General features: G+C 39.9%; 1 protein-coding gene across 3 annotated transcripts in view; it reads right to left on the bottom strand.

The window, feature by feature from the left end:
* Positions 1–2196: 2196 nt before the first annotated feature.
* The window catches only part of KY (kyphoscoliosis peptidase), a 104349-nt gene continuing 81194 nt past the window's right edge, over positions 2197–25351 (bottom strand). For all 3 annotated transcript variants that reach the window (XM_044666697.1, XM_044666699.1, XM_044666698.1), the window contains 3 exons: positions 22352–22540; positions 15935–16125; positions 2197–3224 (listed from right to left, as the gene is read on the bottom strand). In XM_044666697.1, coding sequence (XP_044522632.1) covers positions 2332–3224; positions 15935–16125; positions 22352–22540 — 1273 coding nt within the window. In that variant the 3' untranslated portion in view covers positions 2197–2331. The remainder of the gene's footprint in view (positions 3225–15934; positions 16126–22351; positions 22541–25351) is intronic.

Raw genomic sequence — 25351 nt, 5'->3', positions numbered from 1 at the left:
GTTGGAGAGTATGTGTACTATTCCAATTGTGGTTCAGGGGACCTAAACCAGCTACTTCATCATCAGAGTAGGTCCTTGATGGGCTTTTTGGTGATAGAAAGGGATACTGAGGCAGAAGAAATAACTGTTAAGTTGTTTTTTTTGTTTTTTTTTAACTCTTGGCCAGATAAGCAATTTTTGGATGGATTAGAATAAGGGCTAAAATATTGGGACCTTCCCCTTCTGGCCCCTTCAGCTTTCAGGAAAGGAAGGACCCTTTCTGGAAAAGTAGATGGGGTCTCTTTCCTCTAACCCTCGTCCCCTCCCAACTATGGATGCTGTCTTTTCTCTGTTGCCATGGAGATAGAGAGCCCTCTGGGAGGGGCTGCCTACCCTTCACTGGACAGCTGGGCTGAGGGGAGGGGGTAGGAGGAGATAACAGGGCTAGGCCTCTAATTTCCTTTCCTAGGCCTAATCTCAAATAAAGAGTGAACAATGCTGGGTGAGGGGGAGAGTGGGGAAAGAAGGATAGAGAGAGGAATATGGGAAAGAAGGTAAGATTTTCCTTCCAGATGAATGGATATGTTAAGTGGTATGTTTTTTTTTTTTACTTAAAAATTCATTCATAAAAAGCAGGAAAGAAAAAGGAGGCTTTCTTTATAAAGTATAAAACAAATAAGGGACAAGATAGAAAATAAAGGTTGAAAATGGTCACTCCTTGATTGCTTATCTTAGGGAAGTGGTTATTAGTGTCAGATAAGGGGTAAATATGATTGGGTTCCTTCTCCTTTTGGACTGACATGGGTGGCAAATACAGTTTGGTGGGTTAGTCTGGTTTTAAAACAGTCATTCCATGATTGTCCATGCTAGTGGAGAAGGTGGATCTCGTAAAACTAAAATCTAACCTTACTTCTTAAGCCAAGGCCCTCGGTAGAGACCTTAGCTTAGATAGCATTGTACTACCTGCCTTCCCTTCCCTCAAACCTTTTATTAGGGCTGTGGAAAAGGAAAGAGGGGCTGATTTGAGTTTTACCTTCTTCACTCAAGGAGAATGTAAGCTCCTTGAGGGCAGGGGCTATCTCATCTTTTTGTCTTTTCTAGCACAGTGTTTGGCACATAATAAGCAAAAAATATCACCGTATTTGGCATAAGAAGGTCCTTAATAAGTCACTGACTGGTTGATTTCTACTCTTCACACTCTAAGGTTTATGAGCAATGAAAGGACTGAATACAGAGAGAGAAGAGTAAGAATCTTGAGTGTAACTATATTAAGTTGATTATGTTTATTATTTTACTGTAAAGAGTAGTTGTGTATTTATGTGTGTGGTGTATGTGTGTGGGGGGGTGTATACATATATGTGTGTATCATTTCTGGGTCCCTTTAAAATGAAGTTTGGATGAGCACTCTGTACATTCTGACATAGTCTCTATTTTGTCTTCCAGTCCACTTCTTGGGATGCCATTTTTAATACATTAGATAGAATCCAAGGTCAAGGAGGGCAGAGATTGTGTCTTCTGACTTTGTGGGGCCCTGAGGGGGGCATGAAGACAAAAGATTCTCATGTGGGCCTTCTTGATCCTGAGGGGTCTTGTCTGAGGAAATGGGGCAGAAGGGTTACTGTCTGAACATTTTGTACATTGTCATTTCTTGTTGGACTTGGAAGAAGTGTGTGTGTGTGTGTGTGTGTGTTTTCTGTGAGTCCAGAATTCTCTACACTAATAAAATGCATTTCTGTCCTTTGGTACTGAATACCTTTGATTGATACTTTTGATCATTTCATGGACCCCAAACATCGAGGGCAATTCTCTTTTTACAATGAGGAAACCCTATTCACTATCTTTGTTCCCCCACATCAATATTATAACAAGGTTTTACTATGATCACAAAACCTTGGATGGATATAGCACCTTTTCTTCTAAAGCACCTTCATATCTATCATAGTTATTCTCACAACTTCCCTGAAAAGTGAATAGGGTATAAGTATCATTATCCCCTCTGCAAAAAGGAAAACTGAATTACTGAGTGTATAAGTGACTTCATGAAGATCATTTGGTGAGTTAGCACAAGGCAGAATAAGGACTAGAAACTGGCTTTTCAGGTCCTTTCTGTTTCTTGTTGATGCTGTCTTATAGTTAGCTCCCTCTATCCCTTGTCTCTCTCTTTTTTTCCTCTCTCTTTCTCTCTCTCTCTCTCTCTCTCTCTCTCTCTCTCTCTCTCTCCCTCATTTTTTCTCCTCTCCCTTCCTTCTCTCTCTCTCCTTCTTTCTCTTCTCAGCCTACTATTCTAACTTGGCTGAGTTGGAAAAATGAGAAATGTCCATCCAAAAAGGAGTAGAGGGGGATCAAGGATTGTCATTGGGCCGTCACTTTGTATTTCAGGATGTAGGAGTAGAAGTTATGGTTGGCATTCTCCAAGACCATGACGTAAACCTCTCGGCAGCCGGCAGTGTTACAGGTGCCCTCCCAGTAGCCATCCTGGCTCAGCGTCAGAGGCCATGTGTCCTGCCCTTTCACTAATGCTTCTGCTACCCCATGGAGCTTCAGTTTGAATGGGATATTCCGGTTGGCTGGCAGCACCCCAGACAGAGGCTCCAGAAGCTCATTGTCCTGACCCCAGTTGCCAAAACTCTCTGGGAACACGGGCCATTTCACTTTAGTATTAGAGCAACAGAGGAGGTAATTGAAGATGAAGACATAGTTACCTGGATCCAACCTCTTCTTGGCAAAGATTTTCAGGGCAAACTTCCCTGCATAAGGGAGTTGGACTTTCAGCTCTGTTCTCTTTTCCCCATGGAGCTGGAAGATGTAACGTCGTTGTGTCTCCTCGGTTATTTTTTCATCGCCATGTAATGAGGCTAAGACACTGATGCCCTCCTCCACCCCAAAGCTGATGGAGCAGCGCCCATCCTTGGTATGGATGATGGGATCAGGGTGTGAAGGCTTCAGAATGCCTGCCTGCTCAGAGAACCAGCTGGGGCCCACAGGCTGGTGGAGTTCAGAAGGAAGCTGGATGCTCCTGTCCACTGAGTTGCACTCCAGAGTATATTCCAGCACAGAGCTGTAGAGGTCTGAGGTGCCTTTAGCAAAGATCTGTAACTTGTGGGTACCAGTGGTCTGGGGGTACACCTCCAGCTTCATCCCATTCTTCTTGAAAGTCATTATACCATTTTCCTGTTTTCCATTGAGCATGAACATGAAGAGTGTTGGAGAACAGCTCTCAATGGAAATGGTGGCTTTTCCATTTACTGTAGGGAAAGAAAATCAGACACCTTATTAGAATCTTCCCTTTTCTGGCCTAACAGAATGTAGATTCCTTGAGGGATTGCAACTCTTTTTTTTTTGTTTGTTTGTTTTTTTTACTCCATAACTACAACATCTAGCATAGTATTTGGCATACAGGAGGCACTTCAAATTGGGTGTCAAATTGAATTGACTGAGTATAAAATTCTGCTCTGACTTGATCTAGAAAATAGAAAGGGGCTTATATATGCAGTTGAGCTATATTGTACATGATCATATCCTTTTCATTCATCCATTCTTTCAATATCCATGTATTAAGTTAATATTGCATTTACTGTGCTGGAAGATATCATTTATTAGTCTGGTCAAGCCCTTCTCTTTTATTTAGGGGAGGAGTTCTTAACTTGAGATCTATGGACCCCAAAGGGATCTTTGGATAGATTTCAGGGTGTCTGTAAACTTGGACAGAAAAAAATGCATTATATCAGTGGCTCCCAAACTTTTTTGGCCTACTGCCCCCTTTTCAGAAAATATATTAATTAGCCCCCTGGAAATTAATTTTTTAAAAATGTTAATAGCAATTAATAGGAAAGATAAATGCACCTGTGGCCATCACGACCTCCCTGGATTGCTGCAGCACCCACCAGGGGGTGGTAGCGCCCACTTTGTGAATCCCTGCATTATATTATAGAATGACTCATTGTGAAAGCCTCCGTAGTACAATGATCCAGGACAATTCTGAAGGACATATGACAAAAAATGCTATTCACCTCCAGAGAAAGAACTGTTGGAGTCAGAATGCAGATCAAAGTATATTATTTTTGACTTTGTTTGAGTTTTTATTTGGGGGTTTTGATTTTATATGATTATTCATTTACAAAAATGAATGATATGAAAATATGTTTTATGTGATAATACATGTATAACCCAGATCAAATTGCTTACCATCTCTGGGAAGGGGGAGGGAGACAAATAATTTGGATCATATAACTTCAGAAAACTTATGTAGAAAATTGTTATTATATGTAATTGGTAAAATAAAACATCTTTACCAAAAAAAGCAGTGGGGGCAGCTAGGTGGCTCAGTGAATTGAATTGAGAGCCAGGCCCAGAGAAGGGAAGTCCTAGGTTCAGATTTAGCCTCATACACTTAGACTTGGGCAAGTCACTTAACCCCCATTGTCTAGCCCTTACCACTCTTTTGCCTTGGAACCAATCTACAATATTGATTCCAAGATAGAAGGTAAGGTTTTTTTTTTAATGCATCTTTATTTTCACTCACCTCTAACTAAACTAGCATTTCATTCAGTTATGATGTTTTAAAAACCTTATAATTCTGTAAAGGGTTCCATAGGCTTCACTAGGGTGCCATACATAACACACAAACCCTTAACTTAGAGGCTGGCAATGTGGCTCTAGGAAGGCAGCACAATATAGTCACTGAATTTGGAGTTAGAGGAGCTAGATTAAAAATTCCAGCTTTTTTCCTTCCTTCCTTCCTTCCTTCCTTCCTTCCTTCCTTCCTTCCTTCCTTCCTTCCTTCCTTCCTTCCTTCCTTCCTTCCTTCCTNACTCCCTCCTTGTGAATCTCTCCTCCCTTGGCCTCTTTGGTGTTATACCATCTTGGCTATGATTCTACTTCTTGGACTACTCTTCCTCTGTTCTTTTGTTTCCCCGTCTCATTTCCAATTGTGGACATTCTCAAAGGTTCAGTCTCTAGCTTTTTCCCCTTCTCTTTATATGCTTCCCTGAAGATAGATTTCACTTTTATGGCTTCGAACACCACCTTTATGCTAATGGCTCCTAAATTCCAGCCCAGCCTCTCCCTTGAACTTCAGGTCAGGATCTCCAACTCCCTGATTGGTGCTTCCACTTGGATTGCGATTTCAAATTCAGCATACTGGACAACAAACATCAAAGGCACCTCTGACATCCTTGCCCATCATGTCCAGTCAATTGCCTATCAGTGATTCCATCTTACTATCTCTTCTATTTTCCTTTTCATTCTCATTGCTGTCACCCTAAAGCCAGGATTACAGTGATAGTTTGCTAACCAGTTTCTTTGCCTCCAGTCTCTTCCCTTTTTAACCCATTCTTCACCTGACAGTCAAAGTAATCTTCCTAAAACTTCACCTCCATTATGCTCAGAAAACTTTCAGTGACTCTCTATAGTCTATAGGATAGAGTTGTGAATTCGAGGTCTGCTAAAATGTGATCCTGACCGACCTTTTTATATATGAAAACTGCAAGCTTTGTTATATACAGCTCATTTATAAAAAGGTATAAAATGAATTGAGCATGTCTCTTTCAAAGCTGTCCTGCTTTTCTGTTTCCCTCTGATCTTCATTTAGTTGTCTTTTGTGCAATTAAAAAAAAGCATTAACAAATCTCTTCTTTTTCTTTTTTTTGGAGTAACCCTATCATGGTCTCTGTATTTACCTTCACCCCAAATCCCTTATCCCCAATAAAAAAGAAAAGCACAATCCTTATAGCAAATAAGCATAGTTTAGCAAAACAAATGAATACATTTGCCATATAAAAATGTATGTCTAATTCTAAACCTCAAATTCATCAAGTATCAGTAAGGTAGAATGGTATCTGAATTCCTATTATTCTTCCCTATGCAAACTCTTCCCTTCTGCCATATTAATCACAAATATTTTACTTGTTTATTTGTTTTTTCCTTCCTGGAATGCTCTGCCCCTTCCTTTTCTCTATTGAGACCCATCCTTAAATGCCCAGATGAAGTCCCTCTTCCAACTGTTGTGAGGAAGATTAGTTAGTAATTAATTAAGTATTAAGGTTGGACCTAGCAGGAAGGACTGGAGCATTCCAAGATGGAATGAAGGAGCAGGAAGTTGCTTGTGCCCTGAGAGAGACTCCATTAGTGGTTGGCATAAACTGTTGCTAGCCCTGGGAAATCTCAGACCTGCATCCTGATTCCCGGGATCCTGAGTGATGGTGGCATCTAGCAAGTGGACAAGAACTACAGAGCAGCACCAGGTGGAGGAGGAGTTTGGGATCTGGTGGACAGCATCTCAAGCACACTCTCTCCATTTGGATACCTTGGACCACCTTGACTTTTGGCATCCTGTGGTCATCTGTGGTATGCTGGTCAAACCTGGCTGGAACTAGGTTTGAAGCAGCCTCCTAGAAACTCCACTACTGTTCCTTTGGGCTCTGCCTGCTTAGATCACTAAGATTAGAGTAGAGAAGTCCTCCCCTTGCCCTGTGGTTTTGCCATTTAAGTTTTAGTTTAGAATCCTCTATCCCACCTTTATTTAGTTGAACATAATTAAAACTGTTAAAACCTTTTACCTTGCCTGCTGGTTTCAAAGACTCTGGCCCAGTGGTGAGCAGGCTGACAGTTGGCCAACAGCCATTCTTGTCAGTTAGGAGCAGCTTAGCTGTGTACTCTGGTCTCCCTATCCTGGTCCTGTCATTCCTTCAACCCAGTGTGTGTACCCACAACCATTGAGTATATATTGTAATATCCCTGGTGCCCATCTTTTTTTTTCTTCTCTGACTATGCCAACACTTGAATACCACTTCGACCCACAGTGATAACTCTACCCCAGAGCTACTGTCAGTCCCTGCTGTCAGAATCACTCATTTGACTATCATACCCATGTTTGTCTATTTATTAGATTTTTCCTGTGTATATATCTCATGTCTCCAATAAGAATATAAACTCCCTGAGAGCAAGAACTCAGTCTTCTACTTTTACATTCTTGCCCTGCCAAGGCTTAGTCTTGGATTACTCCCACCATCTACTGCCTTCATTCTTCTTTACATGCTGTTGAAGAAAGCTGGAGAAAAGCATAAAACCATGTTGACTGAGTCCACTACATATTTATGTTACATAGTTTTGACTGGGCCTTCACTGCTGCAAGGCAATCCTTTTACATATCTCTGATTGACTCACTATCCTATTCAACCCAGTGCATTTTTCATTTTCATTTCATTTTCAACTCTCTCCAAGCCTCTCAGGGATCCTACTCCCCCAATCCTCTTGGCTGAGAATTTTTTTCCCTTTTACTGAAAAAAATTAAGGTAATTTTCTGAGCGTTCCCTATTCTTTCTTCCTCCTTACTCATTACTCAGAGAATTTTTGCCACTATCTCCTCCTTCAACCCTATCTACATGAAAAAGAGGCCTTTCTCCATACCAAAGCAAACTTCATCACCTGCATAAGTGATCCCATTCTATCCCATCTTCTCCAGTAGATTTCCCTCTCTATTATCCTCACTCTCTTTACATTCAATCTCTTTCTGCTTATCCTTAAGTCATTATTATTATCCAGCCATATCACTGTTGATGGAATATTCTATGATTCTACTTCTGGAGTAGAATTAGAGAAATACAAGTTACAGAAGAGAAGACAATAATAACAACAAAACCCAAGAGATGTTGCCTTTTTGGGGGAATGAGGGAGTGAGAAAAGGAAAAGTAGAAGTCTTTATCTGAAATAGCCTGTCTTGCACACAGTGAGCACTTAATAAATGTTCCTGTCCAAACAATAGTATAGAACCAGGAGTGAGGATGTGTAGGTGGGAACTCTGGCACTTGCCTTAACTTTTTGATGGAGGAATTAATCAAATAATACTTATTTCAAAGGGCAGTGATCACTTAAAAGCCCACAGCATCCATGAACTGCAGGGTGTAGAAAAGGAATTTATTTGATGGACTGGGTAGAATCTAATGAGCACTCTGCCTCTCCTACATCCTAGGTTCCAGTCTTTTTTTTTCCCTTCCAGGCTCCCTTTGTCTTTCTACTCCTTTCTACCTTTTAATTGTGTCTTTACTTTTCTCTTTATTTCTCTCACTTTCTGTATCTCCAGTTATCTCTACCTTTCCTTCTTAATCAGTCTGACTTCTCTCCGTCTTTGTTTTTCTGTTTTCTTCATTTCTTTCTCTTTCTTCTTGCCCTTACCCCAACTTCTCATTGGTAATAGTATTCAGTCGATGATAACAATAATTTTGCACAAAGTTTTGTTTTCTGCCCATCCTTAAAGGATTAGGTGAATTTAATCTAATATTTTCCTCTTTCTCAAAAAACTACATCATTGGGCTGGGAATCAGGAAGACTCATCTTTCTGAGTTTAAATCTAGCTTTGGACCTGTGTGACCCTGCATTTATCCCTTTACCCTGTTTGCCTCAGTTTCTTCATCTGTAATGTAAGCTAGAGAAGGAAATGGCAAACCACTCCAGTATCTTTACCAAGAAGACCCCAAATGGTGTCCCAAAGAGTAGTATACGGCTGAATAAAAATAAATGAATGGTTTATTCCCTTTTGGTAAAAGAAGCTAAGCGACCAAAAATTCCTTACATGGAAGAGCTTGTGTTTGCACAAAGGGATAAAGTTCCTAACAACTGGAGCAGTCTCAAAATAGAAGGGGCTCCTTAGGGGATGGAGGTCCTCAAATGGAAGTCAAATAACCAATTGTCTAGGAGATGGTAGGGGGGAATTAATGCTTCGGGAATGGGTTATACCAGAGGCTCCTTTCAATTCTGGAACTCTATGATTGACTGATTACTCATTTGTTTAAAAAATAGATAATAATACCTGCCCTACTTATGTCAAGAGATAATTAAAAGAGTAGGTAGCTAAGTGGGACAGTAGATAAAGCACTGGACCTGGAGTCAGGAAGACCCAAGAAACTTACTGGCTATGTGACCATGGAAGGAACAGTATCATTTAACTTGCCTTAGTTTCCTCATTTCAACTGCCTGCCTCAGTTTTCTCAGTGGTAAAATGGGGATAATAACAACATCCAAACTTCTGGGATTCTTATGAAGATCAAATGAAATAATATTTGTAAAGTGCTTTGCAAACCTTAAAGTAAGGGCAGCTAGGTGGCACAGTGGATAGAGCACCAGGCCTGGAGTTGAGAAGATCTGGGTTCAAATCTGTCTTCAGACACTTCCTAGCTGTATGACCCTGGACAAATCACTTAACCCTGCTTGCCTAGCCCTTTTCCTTTTCTCTTAGAGTTGTTACTAGAACAGAAAAGTAAGGATTTAATAAAACAAAACAAAACAAAACAAAACAAAAAAACCTCTTAAAGTACTATGTAAATGCTAATTATGAGGTTGTGAGAATCTTAGGAAATTAGAGGGGATACAATGGTTGTTTTCAATTATTTGAAAGGCTATCATGTGAAAGAAGGGTCATTCTTGTTTTTCTTAGTCCCAGAGGGAGAATTAGGAACAGTGGCGATAACTCACAAACAAAAAGATTTCAGCTCTAAACGAGGAAACATTTCCTAATAATTAGAGCTGTCTAAAAATGAATAGAACTGCCTAAGGAGGCAATGTGCTCCCTGTGATACAACTGAAAAAGCTCTGACTCTGTAAATGGAAGACCCACCTCTGACACTTATTTTCAGCCTTCTTGGGACTCAGTTTCCAATTTGTAAAAAGAAGGGGTTGAACTACATTGCTTCAAGAGTCTGTCAGGAGTTCTTAATCTAAGGTCTATGAACTTAAAAAAAATCTGTCTATCTATAAAATATATATATATGTTATATATATATAATATGGTATCTATTCAATATAATCAATTTCCTATATAGTGCTATGTATTTTATAAATTTAAGAACATTATTCTGAAGAGGGGTTCATAGACTTATTTAAAAAAACCCTTATCTTCTATCTTAGAAACAATACCAAGTACCAGTTTCAAGGCAGAAGAGTGGTAAGGCTTAGGCAACTGGGGTTAAGTGATTTGCCCAGCGTCACACAGCTAGGATGTTTCTGAGACCACATTTGAACTCCCATCACTAGGCCTACTAGCTATCTATACTGAGCCACCTAGCTAACCCAGGTCCATATTAGACTGCCAGAGAGAGCCCATGATATATAAAAAAAGGTGATGAATTCATTTTTTTAGGGCTATAATCCTTTGATTTCTCACTAAGATGTTGTAAAGAGACTCCTAATCAGACAGGAAGTTGGACCGGATGCTCTAGTCCATTTAGAGCTGGCAAGAACCTTAGAGACAATCTAGTTCAATTTCCTCAATATACAGATTAGGAAACTGAGGCTCGAGACATTAAGTGACTTCCCCAAGGTCAAACACTAGTGGGTAGTAGAACCCAGATATGAACCCAGGTACTATGACTCCCAATCGGGTGTTCTTTCCATTTTTTAACTCAGAGGTTCTATGGACATACCCTAATTAAATTAAATTGGTTTTTATGTCTGTGTAGCCCTTGATCGATTTTTTCCCTCTGAGTGTCAATAGTTCTCAATAGGAAAAAAAAAAGCTCTCTGCCCCTGATATGGCAATCCGCAAGCAAGCAATCTTACCCTGTGATTTTAGCAGCTGGAGTTGTCAGATATTTATAGCTTTTTAAAAAGTAAGTGAGAGCAGCACAACCTGTTTAAAGAAACTATCGTGAGCTGAAAAGGGCAGGTCGTCTGGAACAAATCAGGGTGCTATAGACAATTCACAGTTGCCTGTTACTGAGCATAAGAGGTGGGATTCAGGCCCTTCTCCTCTCCAAGCAAAAACCATTTACACTTCAGCTCAAGAGAATCTGTTAGCTGGGTCAGGCTGATGTCTTGGCTTTTTTGCGAGATACTTGGCTGGTTGTGGTTATATGGTCTTGGTGTTGTAGAATTACTGCACTCAAGAGGCAGGAAATCAAGTCCCTACTCTGTCACTTGTATTTATATGTAATCATAACTGATTCTACTTGTGTGATATTTTACCATTTATAAACAACATGCTTTTATACTAGGCAGCATATTTTTGCCCACATTTTAAAGATAAGGAAACTGAGGCTTGGAGTGCCTCAATTATGTGACTTGTCCAGATTGAGTTTGCATGAAAATCAGGTATCAGACCAAGGTTTGTTTCCTTTAAGGCAGCCCTCCATGAAGTACAACATGCTGCTGACCTTGGTCAAATCAGCTTTTCTGGTGTGAAAACAGGGTAAAGGACTAGATCACAGATTCTTAAGCTTTTTTAAATTTCATAGACCCCTCTGGCAGGTTGATGAAGCCTACACATTCCTTCTCAGAATAACATTAATTAAAAAAAACCTCTTACCTTCCATCTTAGAATCAATACTAAGTATCAGCACCAAGGCAGAAGAGAAATAAGGGCTAAGCCATGGGAGTTAAGAGGCTTGCTCAGGGTCAGAAAGCCAGGAAGGGTCTGAGGCCACATTTGAACCCAGGACCCAGATTTTTCTCCAGGCCTAGCTCTCAAACCACTGAGCCACCTAGCAGCCCCTAGAATAACATTTTAAAAATGTATTGAATACATAGGATTATAAAGGAAATCAATTCAATTAAAATATAGCTGTCAAAATATAGATATTTTTAATTTACGGGCTCCCAGGTTAAGAATTCTTGGATTTGATGATTTCTAAAGCCCTTCCAGGTCTAAATCTAGTTTCTAAGTAGGGCTAAACTGAGAACCATTCTAATATGATGGAAGGTGTTTCACTGCTGTGACTATGGAGAACACATAAGCTTTATTAAAAAACATCAGAGTTGAACTTTTTGCAAAAAGGAGCTTAGACTTGTTCTGCTTGCCCATGATGGTCAAAACCTGAACCAATGGTTATAGGTTGTAGAGAAGGGCCAATTTCAGCTCCATTAAAAACAATGACCACAACAAAACACTTCCTAAAAATTGGAATTGTTTGAAACTGTATAGATAGAATAGAAAGAGACTGGGACAGGGAGTCCAGATAAAGTGTTGTTGCAGGAGTCTATGCAGGCAAAGAGTAATAGGGGCTTGAAAAGGACTGTGGAAGTGGTACAGAACAGATGGATGGATACAAGAGATGCTTGAAGGTAGTCTTTGTATTCTTTTGTTACTTCTCTAGGAACTAGATATCTGGAGGTCTTCCAACAGAAGCTGGACAGCTGCTTGTATGTATTCAGGGGATTCCTGCCTGGATTACTATAGGTGAGAAGGTACTTTTCTGAATCCTCTCTACTATCCTTTTCATTTTCTTTTTTTTAAAATCCTTACTGTCTTGGAATCAGTACTGTGGATTGGTTCCAAGGCAGAAGAGTTAGGCAATGGGGGTTAAGTGACTTGCTCAGGGTCACATAGCTGGAAGTATCTGAGGCCAGATTTGAATCTAGGACCTCTTGTCTCTAGGCCTGGCTCTCAATCCACTGAGCTATCTAGCTGCCCCCCTCTATTATCCTTTTCTATCTGAATTTCTGTGATTTTATTGCTCATGTTACTGACATATGGAATCCCTTCCATTGGTAGTTAAGGCCAACAAGTAGGCTCATAAATGTGTGTGTACATATGTACCATTTCTACACCTTCTATTTCAAATAATGTCATAATTTTGCCAAAAAGAAACCTTGTTAAGATTCAGGATTATGCTGGTGATGGAATACTATTGTGCTCAAAGGAATAATGAACTGGAGGAATTCCATGCGAACTGGAAAGACCTCTAGGAATTGATGCAGAGTGAAAGGAGCAGAACAAGGAGAACATTGTATACAGAGACTGATTCACTGTGGTAAAATCGAATGTAATGGACTTCTGTACTAGCAGCAATGCAAGGATCCAGGACAATTCTGAGGGATTTATGGTAAAGAACGCTACCCACATTCAGAGGAAGAACTACAGGAGTAGAAACACAGAAGAAAAACAATTGCTTGAACGTATGGATTGATGTGGACATGATTGGGGATGTAGACTCTAATCAACCATCCTAGAACAGCTATCAATAATATGGAAATAGGTTTTGATTGATGACACATGTAAAACCCAGTGGAAATGTGTGTTGGCTATGGGGAGGGGCGATGGGGAAGAGAGAGTAGGAACATGAATCATGTAACCATGGAAAATTTTTTTTCTAAAAAATAAAATTAAAAAAAGATTCAGGATTATGATATAATCAATCAGGCAAACATTTATTATTGCTTATTGTATACCATGTACTCTGCTAGATGCTGAGGATACAAAATGATACAGTCTTTACCTTCGGGAACAGGGAGTAGAGGGGGTTGGATAGAGAGATACACACACACTTTCATATATAAATACAAAATAACTTAGCAGGGAGGCATTAGCAGCTGCGGGGGGAATGAAGAAAGGACTAATTTTAGGGATCCTCAAGCTTAACAGGAAGCAGCTAGGGATGCAATGGATAGAGTGCTGGAATTGGTAGGAAGTCCTATGTTCGAATCCTGTTTCAATCACTTCCTAGTTTTGTGAACCTGGGTAAGTCACTTAACCTTTGCCTCAGTTTCCCTATTGTAAAAATAAGGATAATAATAGCATTTACCTCTCAGAGTTGTTGTAAGGATAACATGAGGTATTTATTAAGTGCTTTGCAAACCCAATGCTTGTTATTTATAGTCTTCAAGTAGATAAAAGATCAGACTAAAGTGCCTGGTTATCAGATGTTCTCCCCCCCACCACTGAGAGTAGAACACAGGCAAAAATAGGCCAGAAGTATAGATACATGGAATGAGGTGAGATGTGAGGATAATTTCTCAGACTTATTGAGAAAAGTTATGGAAAAGAATAGTTAAGTATAAGAAATATATCCATCTGTCTAGGACTAATTAAGTGCAATTCTGCCTAAAGCCATCACAGTCTATGCTGATGACTCACAAATCTATATTTCTAGTCACACTCAGTCTCTCCTCTGAGCTCCAGTCTCACTCTTAGAATTCTCTGCTAGGCATCTCTGCCTAAATATCTCACTAGTATCTCAATCTCAGCCTGCCTAAAACTGAATTCATCTTCTTTTATCCAAAACTTGTCCTTCCTCTCAACTTTCTTATTTCTGTGAATGGCAACAGAATCCCCTGAGCCACCCAAGCTTTAAATCTCAGAATATCTTTGACTCCTTCCTCTCCTTAACCCCCAGTTGCCAAATTCTAGCAATTCTATCTACATAATCTCTCTAGCAGTCATTTCCTTCTCTCCAAATATACGTCCACTGCTACCACCTTCGTTTGAGTCCTCATCATCCCTCACCTCTGTAGGATTTAAATTAATGTCCAATAGTCCAAGTTTTATATTTTATAAAGTTTATTAATAATCACTAGAAGTAAAGGAATAAAAAGGTAATTATCTAACAAAAAAAGACTATGTGACCAAGCTCTCCTTGTCTGTTTAAAAGCCCCACTCCAGCAGCTTGCAATCCAGGAGAAGAGAGGGGGAGAGGTGGGGCTATATAAAATTTATATCCTCCCTATGTCAGCACCAAATGTGAGCAGGAAAGTTGAGTGCTGGGAATCGTAGTTCAAGGGTGCAGAAATTAATTACACAGCTCGATGCCTGCAATAGAATCTTAGGTGATGTCTGCCTTTGATATCTTTTCTCTCTGAGCAATCCTTCATAGAACTGCCAGATTAATCCATATAGCATCCATGTGATCATTTAATTTCCCTGTTCAAAAACCATCATTGACTACCTATTGCCAATAAGATGAAAGTCATTATACACATGCAGTTTACTCTGGAGATCTGAGATCTATCTTTCCCTTCTGTTGTGTAATGTAATATAGAACACACATTCCTACAATGCCTTGTTTTTCATATCTGCAGAGATATTAATGACCTCAACTCTTGGAGAAGTAGCAATGGGAATACAATGACTATCTTCCCAGAACCTCTAGTACCCATATCTTTCTTTTGACTCTCACTCCTTTTCAAGTTCCCATTATTCTCTGCCTTCACTATTGCAATGACTCTTTAACTGATTTCTCTGTCCCTGATGTTCCTCTCTCCTAATCATGTTCCATTTCAACTCAGAATCTTCAATAACTCCCCACTGGCCATTAAATTTAGTTAGATTCCTTGATATTTCTTAAATATTTTTGAAGCTTTCTCAGTTCCATGCCTTTGTACATAATGTTTTCTCTATCTGCGTAGCTCTCTTCTTCTATCTCTGCCTACTGAAATACTGCCCAGCGTAATAAATCTCCTTCATGATTTTCCTACCAGATCTTCCCTCCTCCTGGCATTTCCAACTTCATTTATGCCTTTGCCATATTTTTATTTGATTTACAGTTATTTGTATACTTCTTAACCCTGCCACCAACTTATGTTGTTGCTGTTCAGTCATTTTTTCAGTTGTGTCTGACTCTTTGCAATTCCACTTGGAATTTTCTTGGCAAAGACACTGTAGTGGTTTGCCATTTCCTTCTCCAACTCACTTTTACAGATAAAGAACTGAGGCAAACAGGGTTAAGTGACTTGTCCAAGGTCACACAGCTATTATCCGAGGCTAGATTAGAACTTAGATCTTTTTGATTACATGCCCAGAGCTCTAGCCCCTGATACCAGCTTATAAACTCCTTAAATTCAGGGGCTTTATATTCCACCATCTATTACAATCTCTAGTAGTACCACAGTAACTAGTAGACAGTAGGAGCTCATAAATGTTGGCCAATTAAATGGTTTGACTTAAAATGATCATTTCCTCTCTCCAGACTGGTGGGGACACAGCTCACTAAAGAATCAATATTTAGGGTAATGTTCTCCACACAATGTGTATCTTGTAAGTATTGCTGCCTGACCCAGAGATCTCTATGATCTTTCAAAGACTTTCTATCTAACCTATATTTCTGCACTTTGTGGCCCTAGTGGAAGAAGAACTATCTTAGCCTGTTGAGAAACAACAAACATACAAGAATAAAACAGGTCCCTTAGAGAGACAGGGCATACTATACCCGAGTACCATTCTTTGTTCACCCGGCCTAGAGGCTTCGTTTACCTGTCTTGATGACTGATGTCTCGGGGTGTGCTGCCAGCATTCCTTTGTTGTAAAATTCACTCTTGTGGTACATGTTGGTCTCAAATTGTCTCAGAGACTGGACAGGTTTCAGGAGTTGCCAGTTCTTGTTGTCTGGGAAGTGGTCCTCGATGAACAGGGCAGGGTGGGTGAGGAAATAAAATTCATTGTATCTGCAGCAGAGGGAAAGGCAGAGTTATGGGTAGCCTGGCATGGAGGAAGCATGGTCCTGCACAAAGACTAGCATAAAAAGATGCTGCATTCCCATCAGCATCAGGAGGTGCTGTATGGATAGTTACAGTACTTTATTTTCTTGGGTGACCTACCTTTTCAGCATATGTGACTATGGGATCATGAAATTAGAGCAAGAAGGAGCTTCAGAGGTCAGTCAGCTCACAAACTTCTCTTCTACACTGGAGTAAACTGAGGTTCAAAAATGTGAAGTGATTGGTACAAGATCACATAGGGAATTAAGTAACAGAGCTAAGATTTAAATCCAGACTCTCTGTCTCCAAAGCCATTGTTCTTTCCGTTCTACTATGCTATTACCAAGATAGAGGGATGCCTGGCATGAGAACTGGATAAAACAGATTTTGATATCCTTATGTTGAGGTCCACCAGTTTCACAGTGGAGATTATTTAATAAACCATTATGTGTATTCTGACACAATCCTTTGACACAATGGATATGACCTGCATTTATTTGTGAATCTGTCATGCTTAGGGCATCCATTAGGCAAATGGTTATTTAGGAGATTTATTTTTAAGACCAAAAAGTGCAAAGGCTCAAAACTCAGTCCAGATCTCAAATGTTCAAGCGGGGAGTAGGGTGGGGTGGGGTTGGAACAGGGAGTGAATGGAAATGGACAATTCTCTTGTTCTCCCTCTAGACTGTTCTTCACTTGCTTCATTATGATGCTATTTAACTCAGCCTTGCAGTGACACGCTAAAAAATACATTTATTATCAGAGCCTCATCCCCACAGGCTTCCCAGGGCACCACATTAATAAGAAAACCAACACTGCACGCAGACACACCATCGTTTGTGGGTATTGGAGGTAGCCTGATGTGGAGGGGACAGTATTGAAATGGAAGTTAGAAAACCTTGGTTCAATCCTAGTGTGACCTCAGGAAAGTTGCTTAACTTCTCTGGGCTTTTGCATTTCTTAATCCATAAGTGAGGAATTTGGACTAGATGACCTCCAAGGTCCCTTTGAGCTCAAATTTATGATCCTGCAGCCTGAGAGGCACTGGAAGACTGGTTCAACATTGGGTTGCCCTTGGTTAGAATTGTCTCATAGGACAGTAAGAGACTGGCTCATGGGGACTAAAGGCTTTTCTCTGACCCCTAAGGTGAGAGGAAAAATATCTCCTCACTCTAGTAAAGGCTAGTAATTTATACAACTATAATTATAAAGTGGAGGTTGAAGGGCAATATATAGAAGGAAGAAGACAGGTTTGTTAAATTTTCAATTTTTAAAAGCAGAGGGGTTTCCCCCCACCCCCTATTTTTTTTTAAAAAGAAAGAAATGAGAGTTAGAAACACATCTTATAGATCATTATGTAGGCTCCTTGCCCTGGGCCAGTGCACTGGGTGAATAATGAGACCTTTGAGATTGGATCTGATGAAGGAAAGATATGCTCTATTCTAGTCCATTAGCATATCGATGGCCTCCTAGCTTAATATTCCATTTTTGTTCCAAGCAGCTTTGCAGAAACAAAAGGGAAGAAGAAATGAAATTCATGCGACCCTCTGGGAGAGCTCCAAATCTCTGCTAGTCAGTAGGGAGTATTCAAACACGTATAAGATATTTCTTCCTTCTAGGAGCTTGCATGCTTGACGACCAGATGCAAACCCATGAAATGGTTAAATAAAACAAGAAGTTATACATATGAAAACAAATACAGAGGATGAGTCTACAGTTTTGAGCCTAGGTACCTGGAAGAATGATGGCAATAGGGATATTGGGAGAGGGACTGAATATGGCAGTCATTAGAGAGTTCTTCAGTCAATGCCATGGACTGATGTAGAGCTAAAGAAAACTTTCATCGACCATCTGAATTTGCATTATGCCCAGCAACATTATGTAGATGTCACAGTCTTTGGACTAGAATGAATTGGACAAAAATGGAATTGAAAGCCAAGAAAACTGAATAGATTCTAACAGATTACCTCAATAAATTTGTTTGACTGTGTTCATGAATGGGTTAGTGATTCTGAGGAAAAACATATCTATAAGGATGGGAGAGAGGCTGTAGGACTGAAGATAGTTTAATGTCCTGATTTTTGAAAAGTGGAAGAAGGTAGACTCTTCAAGCTATGGCCTAGTGAGCTTAACTCTGAACTCAAGCCAAATGGCAGAATTAGAGCCATTCTTTATTAAAGGAGTGGTTTGTGAGCTTGTAGAAAAGGAAGCAGTGATCACTACGCTCTTGCAAGGGTTCATCAGAAACAAGCAATGACATATCAATTTCATTTTCTTTTTCAACAGAGTGATTATGATGGCACATATGGAGAACGGCTTAGGTATTCTTGGAGTTCAGCAAGTAATTTAACAAAGGACTCTTAGGATATTCTTGTGGATAAGATAGAAAGACATGAACTGCATGATAGTATAGTTAGATGGATTTAGGACTTTGTCAGCACCTTGACACTATGAATGATGATGGATGGATCAATGTCATCCTGGAGAAAGGGCCCAGTGAGTGTCTTTGTCCTTACAACATTCACCATTTTTATCAATGACTAAGATAAAATGATAAATGGGTTGTTCATTGAATTCATTGCTCATACAAAAGCTGAGAAGGATAGTTAACATGTTAGATGGAAGAATTACAATCCAAAAAGATCTTGACAGGTGGAAATATGGGTTGACCTAATAAAAATATTTAATAAGTATAAATGTAAAATCCTATACTTGAATTCAAAATACTAATGGTACAAATATGAGACTTGGGGAATAAGGTTAAACAACAGTGTTTATGAAAAGGAGTGTTTAATGCTTAATATTGTCAACAATTTGATAGCAGAAAAAAAATAAAACAATCTAAATTGAGTTTTGCTGCTGTTATTCAGTCATTTCAGGTGTGTCCAAGTCATTGTGACCACATTTGAGGTTTTCTTGGCAAAGATCCTAGATTGGTTTGCCATTTCCTTCTCCATAAATGAGGAAACTGAGGCCAAGGATTAAGTGATTGGCACAGGATCATATAGCTAAAGTGCCTGAGGCCAGATTTGAACTCAGGAAGATGAGTCTTTCTTGATTCCAGGCCCAGCTCTCTATCTACTGTACCACCTACCTGACCTAAGTTGAGCTTAGGCTGCATTAATGGAATAGCAGAATGATGGAGGTGAAAGGCTTGATCTATTTTGTCATATCTATAGCACTGAGTTCAGTTCTGGATGTCCCATTTTAGGAAAAATGCTGATAAGCTGGAGCATGTTCAGAAGAAGATGATCAAGACAGTGAAGACACTAGAAAAAGCGCCATCTGAAGATGTGTTAAAGGGACTGGGAATGCTTAGGCTGGAATAGAGTCGAGGTAGAGAGGGGTAAGATCACTTCCTTGAATTAGGAAGGTTTCATGGCACAGTGGAAAGAGTGCTAGGTTCAAATGAAGTCAGCAGATCTGAGTTTGAACCCTGGCTGTGCCACTGCCTAGCCATTCAACTACGGACAAGTTACTTAACCTTCCTGGGCCTTGGTTTCCTCATCTGTAAAATAAGAAGTTGGACAAGATGGCTTCTAAACTCCCTTGCAGCTCTAAATTTATGATCCTAAAAACTATTTGACTGCCATATAGAAGAGGGATTAGACTTTTTTTAATTGGTCCCAAAGGGCAGAACTAGAAGTAATGGGTGGGAGTTAAAGTGACATAGATTTTGACTTAATACATGGGGGGAAAATCCTTGCAATTAAAATTGCCTCAACGTGGAATGAGCTGTCTTGGGAAGTAGGGAACTCCCCATCACTGGAGGGCTTCAGGCAGAAACTTGAAGCTCCTCTCCACAATGTTCCTCTATAGAGAGGGGATTCCTACTCAGACTAAAGGGGAATGGTTGAACACAGAGGTCCTTTCTAGCACTGTGGTTGTGTTCTTCTGTAATACTAAGGTAGGGTCTATGCTATGAAATTCACTGAGTCCCACACAGCCTCATGGAAGGGGTCACAAATCCCACTTTGAAAGGAGTGGTATCTTTGGTTCTCTGTGACAGAGTATGCTGCTGCATTTTCTTGTTGTTGTTGTTGTTCAGTCATTTTTTAGGCATGACCCCATTTCCATCTTAGAAACAGTACTAAGTATTATTCCAAGGCTGAACAGTGGTAAGGGCTAGATATTGGGGGTTAAGTGACTTACCCAGGGTCACAAAGCTAGGAAGTATCTGAGGCTTGACTTTCAATCCACCGAGCCACCCAACTACTCTCCATTTGGTATTTTTCCTAGCAAAGATACTAGTGTGGTTTGCCATTTCCTTCTCTAATTCATTTTACTGATAAGGAACTGATGCAAACAAGTTAAATGACTCACTTAGGGTCTCAAAAACTAACAAGCATCTAAGGTAAGATTTGAACTCAGAAAAAGGAGTCTTCTTGATTCCAAGCCCATTTGGTAAATGAGGGGATGTCCTTCGATTGAGGAATGGCTGAACATATTGTGGTATCTGTTGGTGATGGAATACTATTGTGCTAAAAGGAATAATGAACTGGAGGAATTCCATGTGAACTGGAACGACCTCCAGGAACTGATGCAGAGTTAAAGGAGCAGAACCAGGAGAACCTTGTACACAGAGACAGATACACTGTGGCATGATCAAATGTAATGGGGCTCTCTACTTGCAGCAATGCAATGATCCAGGACAATTCTGAGGGACTTATGAGAAAGAAAGCTATTCATATCCAGAGAAAGAACTGTGGGAGTAGAAACTCAGAAGAAAAACAACTGCTTGATCACATGGTTCTATGGGGACATGATTGGGGATGTAGACTCTAAATGATCACTCTATTGCAAATATTAATAATATAGAAATAGGTCTTGATCAATGATACATGTAAAACTCAGTGGAATTGCTTGTTGGCTATAGGAAGGGGAAGGGAGGAGAGGAGGGAAAGAACATGAATCATGGAACCATGAGAAAACATTCCAAATCAATCAACTAAATAAATAAAAAGAAGGTTAGCCACCTGATTCCAAGCCCAGTGCTCTACCCACTGAGCTGCCATACTGCTGTACTAGCAAGTCCTTGTTTGGGCTGGGACATACATGGCCACACCAGCCTGGACTCAAGTAACCAAGGATAGTGGGATTTCATTGGGGATAAGAGGGATGGTATCCTGAGAAAAGGGCTAGTATTTGGCCAAGTACAAAATTGTTAGAGGTCTCTATATGGTAACATATGGATCCCATTAGGTTGACTGATACTAACTTCCCTGTAGAATGTGTCTCCCTCAAAAATACATATGATTAGAAATATAGGCTCATTGTTTCTTACAGTATTTCTTTCGCTGTTCTTCATCTTAATAGCATGGAATGAACATAAGTATCTGCCTGCTGCCACTGCCCTCAGAGCTGCCTTTCCTCTCTGAGTGTGAGGCTATGTATAACTTCAGAGATATGACCCCAGATAGTATTAAGTAAGGCAGCATTAATCCCCTACTTAAGCAGCGTATATAGGTTAGCTGGCACTATGACTTTCAAGAATCAGAGAATCATAGATTTTTAGGTGGAAGGGACCTTAGAGGTCATCCCTTCAAATCCCTTTATTTTATAGATAAGTAAACTGAGGCAGAGACAGTAAATGACTTGACCAAGGTTACTGAAAGATGGGTTTATAAGGCAGCATTTGAACCCAAGTCTTCTTGATTCCAAGGCCAGGGCCTTATCCACTAGACTGAAGCTACTTTGATTTCAGAGGGCTATCATCCCTAGATTTTAATTAATCATTCAGACTCACATATGCTCAAATCCTAAGATAAATAAAAAGAAATATAATAAACTTGGTTTCTCTTTACTATTCTGATTTCAGTTCTTAAAAAAAATGAGAACTTATATTTGGATTAAAAGGATAGACAGAGGGATGAGGTTTGGGTTCTGGGACAGGGAAACTGAATATGTTTGCTATAGTCCAATGCTGTCTTAGGTTAGTGATGGAGAAGTGATAGGATTTAATTAAGGGGCAGGGAGTGGGATTGGTAAACCTATGTGGGAACCACTATGACTTTGGCAGCTTCACGAGCCCATCTGCAAGGTAGCCTGTGATGGTAATCTATATGAGTGTGCTTTTGTGGGAGAGTGCAAATGAGAAAGAAGCTCTCTCAATTCCCACGTGCCCCAAATCACCATCTGCCCCCCTTTCCCTCCCACTTCTCCAAACTCAACAGAAACGAGGAATGGTACCTACATGAAGGTAAATTTGGTGGTAGCAGGATCCACCAAGCCACTTCCCCAAGTGCTGTCCAATAGATGCCATCTTCCTTCCAGGTAAACAGCGTTCCAGGCATGGTCATATTCCCCCGAAAAGCTCTGTCCAGTTTGGTAGCCATAGCCCTTGGAATATCCGGCCACTGTCATGCAATGCACCCCTGCAATCCTGTGGGGAAGAAAATTAATAAGCAGCATCTTCTATGCAGAGAGGCTGTCTCTCATCCACTCTGATGCTTTCAAGGGGACATAACCTGTGATGCTGGAGGTGGCAGGAGCAGCAGAAGATGCAAGATTGAAATAGACTGAGTCGTTCTCTAGCTGCCACATCATTATCTCATGCTTATTATGGCTATAATTTATTTCTCCAGGAGAGTTCAACATCATTTTAAATTTGGTTTTCCAATGAGTTTTTTTTACATTTAATTTTTATTTTATTTTTTCCCAATTAGATGTAAACAAAAAATGTGAACATTTGTTTTTTAAAATGTTGAGTTCTAAATCCTCTCCTTTCTTCCCCTCCCCTCTCCTTGAGAAGGCAAGCAATTTGATATAGATTATACATGTGCAGTCATGCAAAACATTTCCATATTAGCCATGTTGCAGAAGAAAACACAGGCCAAAAAAAGCCCCCAAGAATAATAAAGTAAAAAATGGTTGCTTCAATCTGCATTCAGATTCCATCAGTTCTTTTTCTGGAGGTGGATAGGTTTTTTTATTGTTAAGTCTTTTGCCATTTTTAATGAAATTTTTATGCTTTCTCTTTTACTTTTCCTAATTCACTACCTTTTTTTGTCCCATTTCCCAACTTTGAGCCCCTCCTCTGACCACTGAGAGTCTCCTTGTCTCTTCCTCCCTCGTTTGTGTGTCTTTCTTGCTTGTCCCCAAATCTTTGTTCCTTTTCTCTCCAATTCTTTCAGTTTAGTTTTGTGTTAGTCTCTGCCTTATGCCATAGTAGAAAAAGTTTGCTGCTAACAAGTTGCTTTGTGATCCTAGCCTAAACAATCATGTAACCTCTCTGATCCTCAGTTTTCTTATCTGCAAGATAAAAGGGTTAGGGGGGCAGCCAGAGATCCTGGGTTCAAATCTGGCTTCAGATACTTCCTAGCTATGTGTCCCTAGGCAAGTCACTTAACTCCAATTGCCTCGCCCTTACTGCTCTTCCGCCTTGCAACTAATATTTAATATCGATTCTAAGACGCAATGCAAGGATTTAAAAGGAAAAGATGGAGGAGTTAGACTTGATGGAATCTCTAGGTCCTTTCTAGCTCTAAGGTTCTGTGTCCCATGTTGTTCCTTCTCCGTTCCATGTCTGTAATCCTATGATCTCTTTCTCCTAGCTATCACCAGCTGGGTTGACAGAGTCAGACTGGCATGTGACATGCTACTGTGGAAAAAGCTCTGGACTAGATATTAGAGATTCAGGGTCTAGGCTTGGCTTTGTTACTAACTGGCTATATGGCATTGGAGAAGTCTTAATTCTTTTGTATTTCAGTGTTTCATTTCCAATATGGAGATGGGTAATTCCTCCTCCTACTTGTCAATAGCAGAGGTTCTTGGGTCATAGTGCCCTCTGGCAGTCTGATAAAGCCCAAGGACTGCATCTCAGAATAATATTTTTAAGTACATAAATAAAACATATAGGTTTCCCAAGAAAACTAATTCTATTGAAATATAGCTATCAAAATACTAAAAAAAGTTCAAATGCTCCAGATTAAGAACCCCAGTAGATTAGAGGGTTGTTATGGGGTTCAAATATGATGTAGTGTAAAAAGATACTAGATTTAGAGTAAAAGATCTGGGTTTGAATCCAAACTAAGTTATTTACTACTCGTGTGACTTTGGACAAATCCCTTTCCTTCTCCTCATTTGTTAAATAAGGGCACTGAATTAGAATTAGACCTTCCAGCTAAGACTCTTTCCAATTTTAAACCCCGTGTTCATAAAAATAATGGTCTGGCATTTACTATCTGTGTGATGGAGGACAAGATGCCTAACCTTTCTGAGCCATAACTTCTCTGTTCTCAAAATGGAGATGGTAATACTTATCCAGTGTGCCTGATAATAATAATAATAGCTAACTGACAGAGCATTAAAAAATCCCTTTACCTTCTGTGATGGAATAATACCAGGTATTGGTTCCAAGGCAGAAGAGCAGTAAAGGCTAGGCATTGGGGTTAAATGACTTGTCCAGGGTCACATAGCTGGGAAGTGTCTGAGACCTGATTTGAACATAGGACCCCCTATCTCTGAGTCTAGTTCTATCAACGGAGCTACTAGCTGCTCCTCATATAGCATTGTAAAGTTTGTTAAGCACTTTATATACATTCTCTCATTTGATCCTCCCTTCAATCTGGAGAATGAGTTGCTATTACTAACTCTGTTTTATAGATGAAGAAACTGAGGCTTTGAATAGTTAAAACTTGCTCAGCCAGGGTCTCATGACTAAAAAAATGTTGGAGATAAAATTTAAACCCAAGTCTCATTCTGATTCAAGTTCAGCACTCATTCCACTATACTGTATACAACTCCATTAGGTTTCTTCACATGTTATGAGGACCAAATGAGAAAAAGGATGTAAAGTCCTTTATAAATAATAAAACTCCAGATGAATGTTTGCTACAAATACCATCAAGTTAAATAATGCAACTAAGAAACTTTTAAACCTGAAATATATTATACAAGTATAAGGAATTAAGGTTTTTAAAATTTGTGGTTCTGTTGGAGTGGAAAGTCTGTTGGCCCTTTAAATGCAAGATTGGCTGCCAGAAGGACAATTAATAGCAAATCTCCCAAAAGTCAATCTCAATCTCTCTCTCCCCGCTTCCCTCCCCCCTCCTATCTCTCCATCCCTCCCTTCTTCCCTTACTCTCTCCATCCGTCCCTCCTTCTCTGTCTCTGTCTCTCCTTCCCTCCTACTTTCTTTTCTCTCTCCATACCTCTCTTCTTCTTCTTCTTCTTCTTCTTCTTCTTCTTCTTC

Source organism: Gracilinanus agilis, chromosome 3, assembly GCF_016433145.1.
Source record: "Gracilinanus agilis isolate LMUSP501 chromosome 3, AgileGrace, whole genome shotgun sequence".
Classification (NCBI taxonomy): domain Eukaryota; kingdom Metazoa; phylum Chordata; class Mammalia; order Didelphimorphia; family Didelphidae; genus Gracilinanus; species Gracilinanus agilis.
This window is presented reverse-complemented; position numbering and strand designations above follow the sequence as displayed.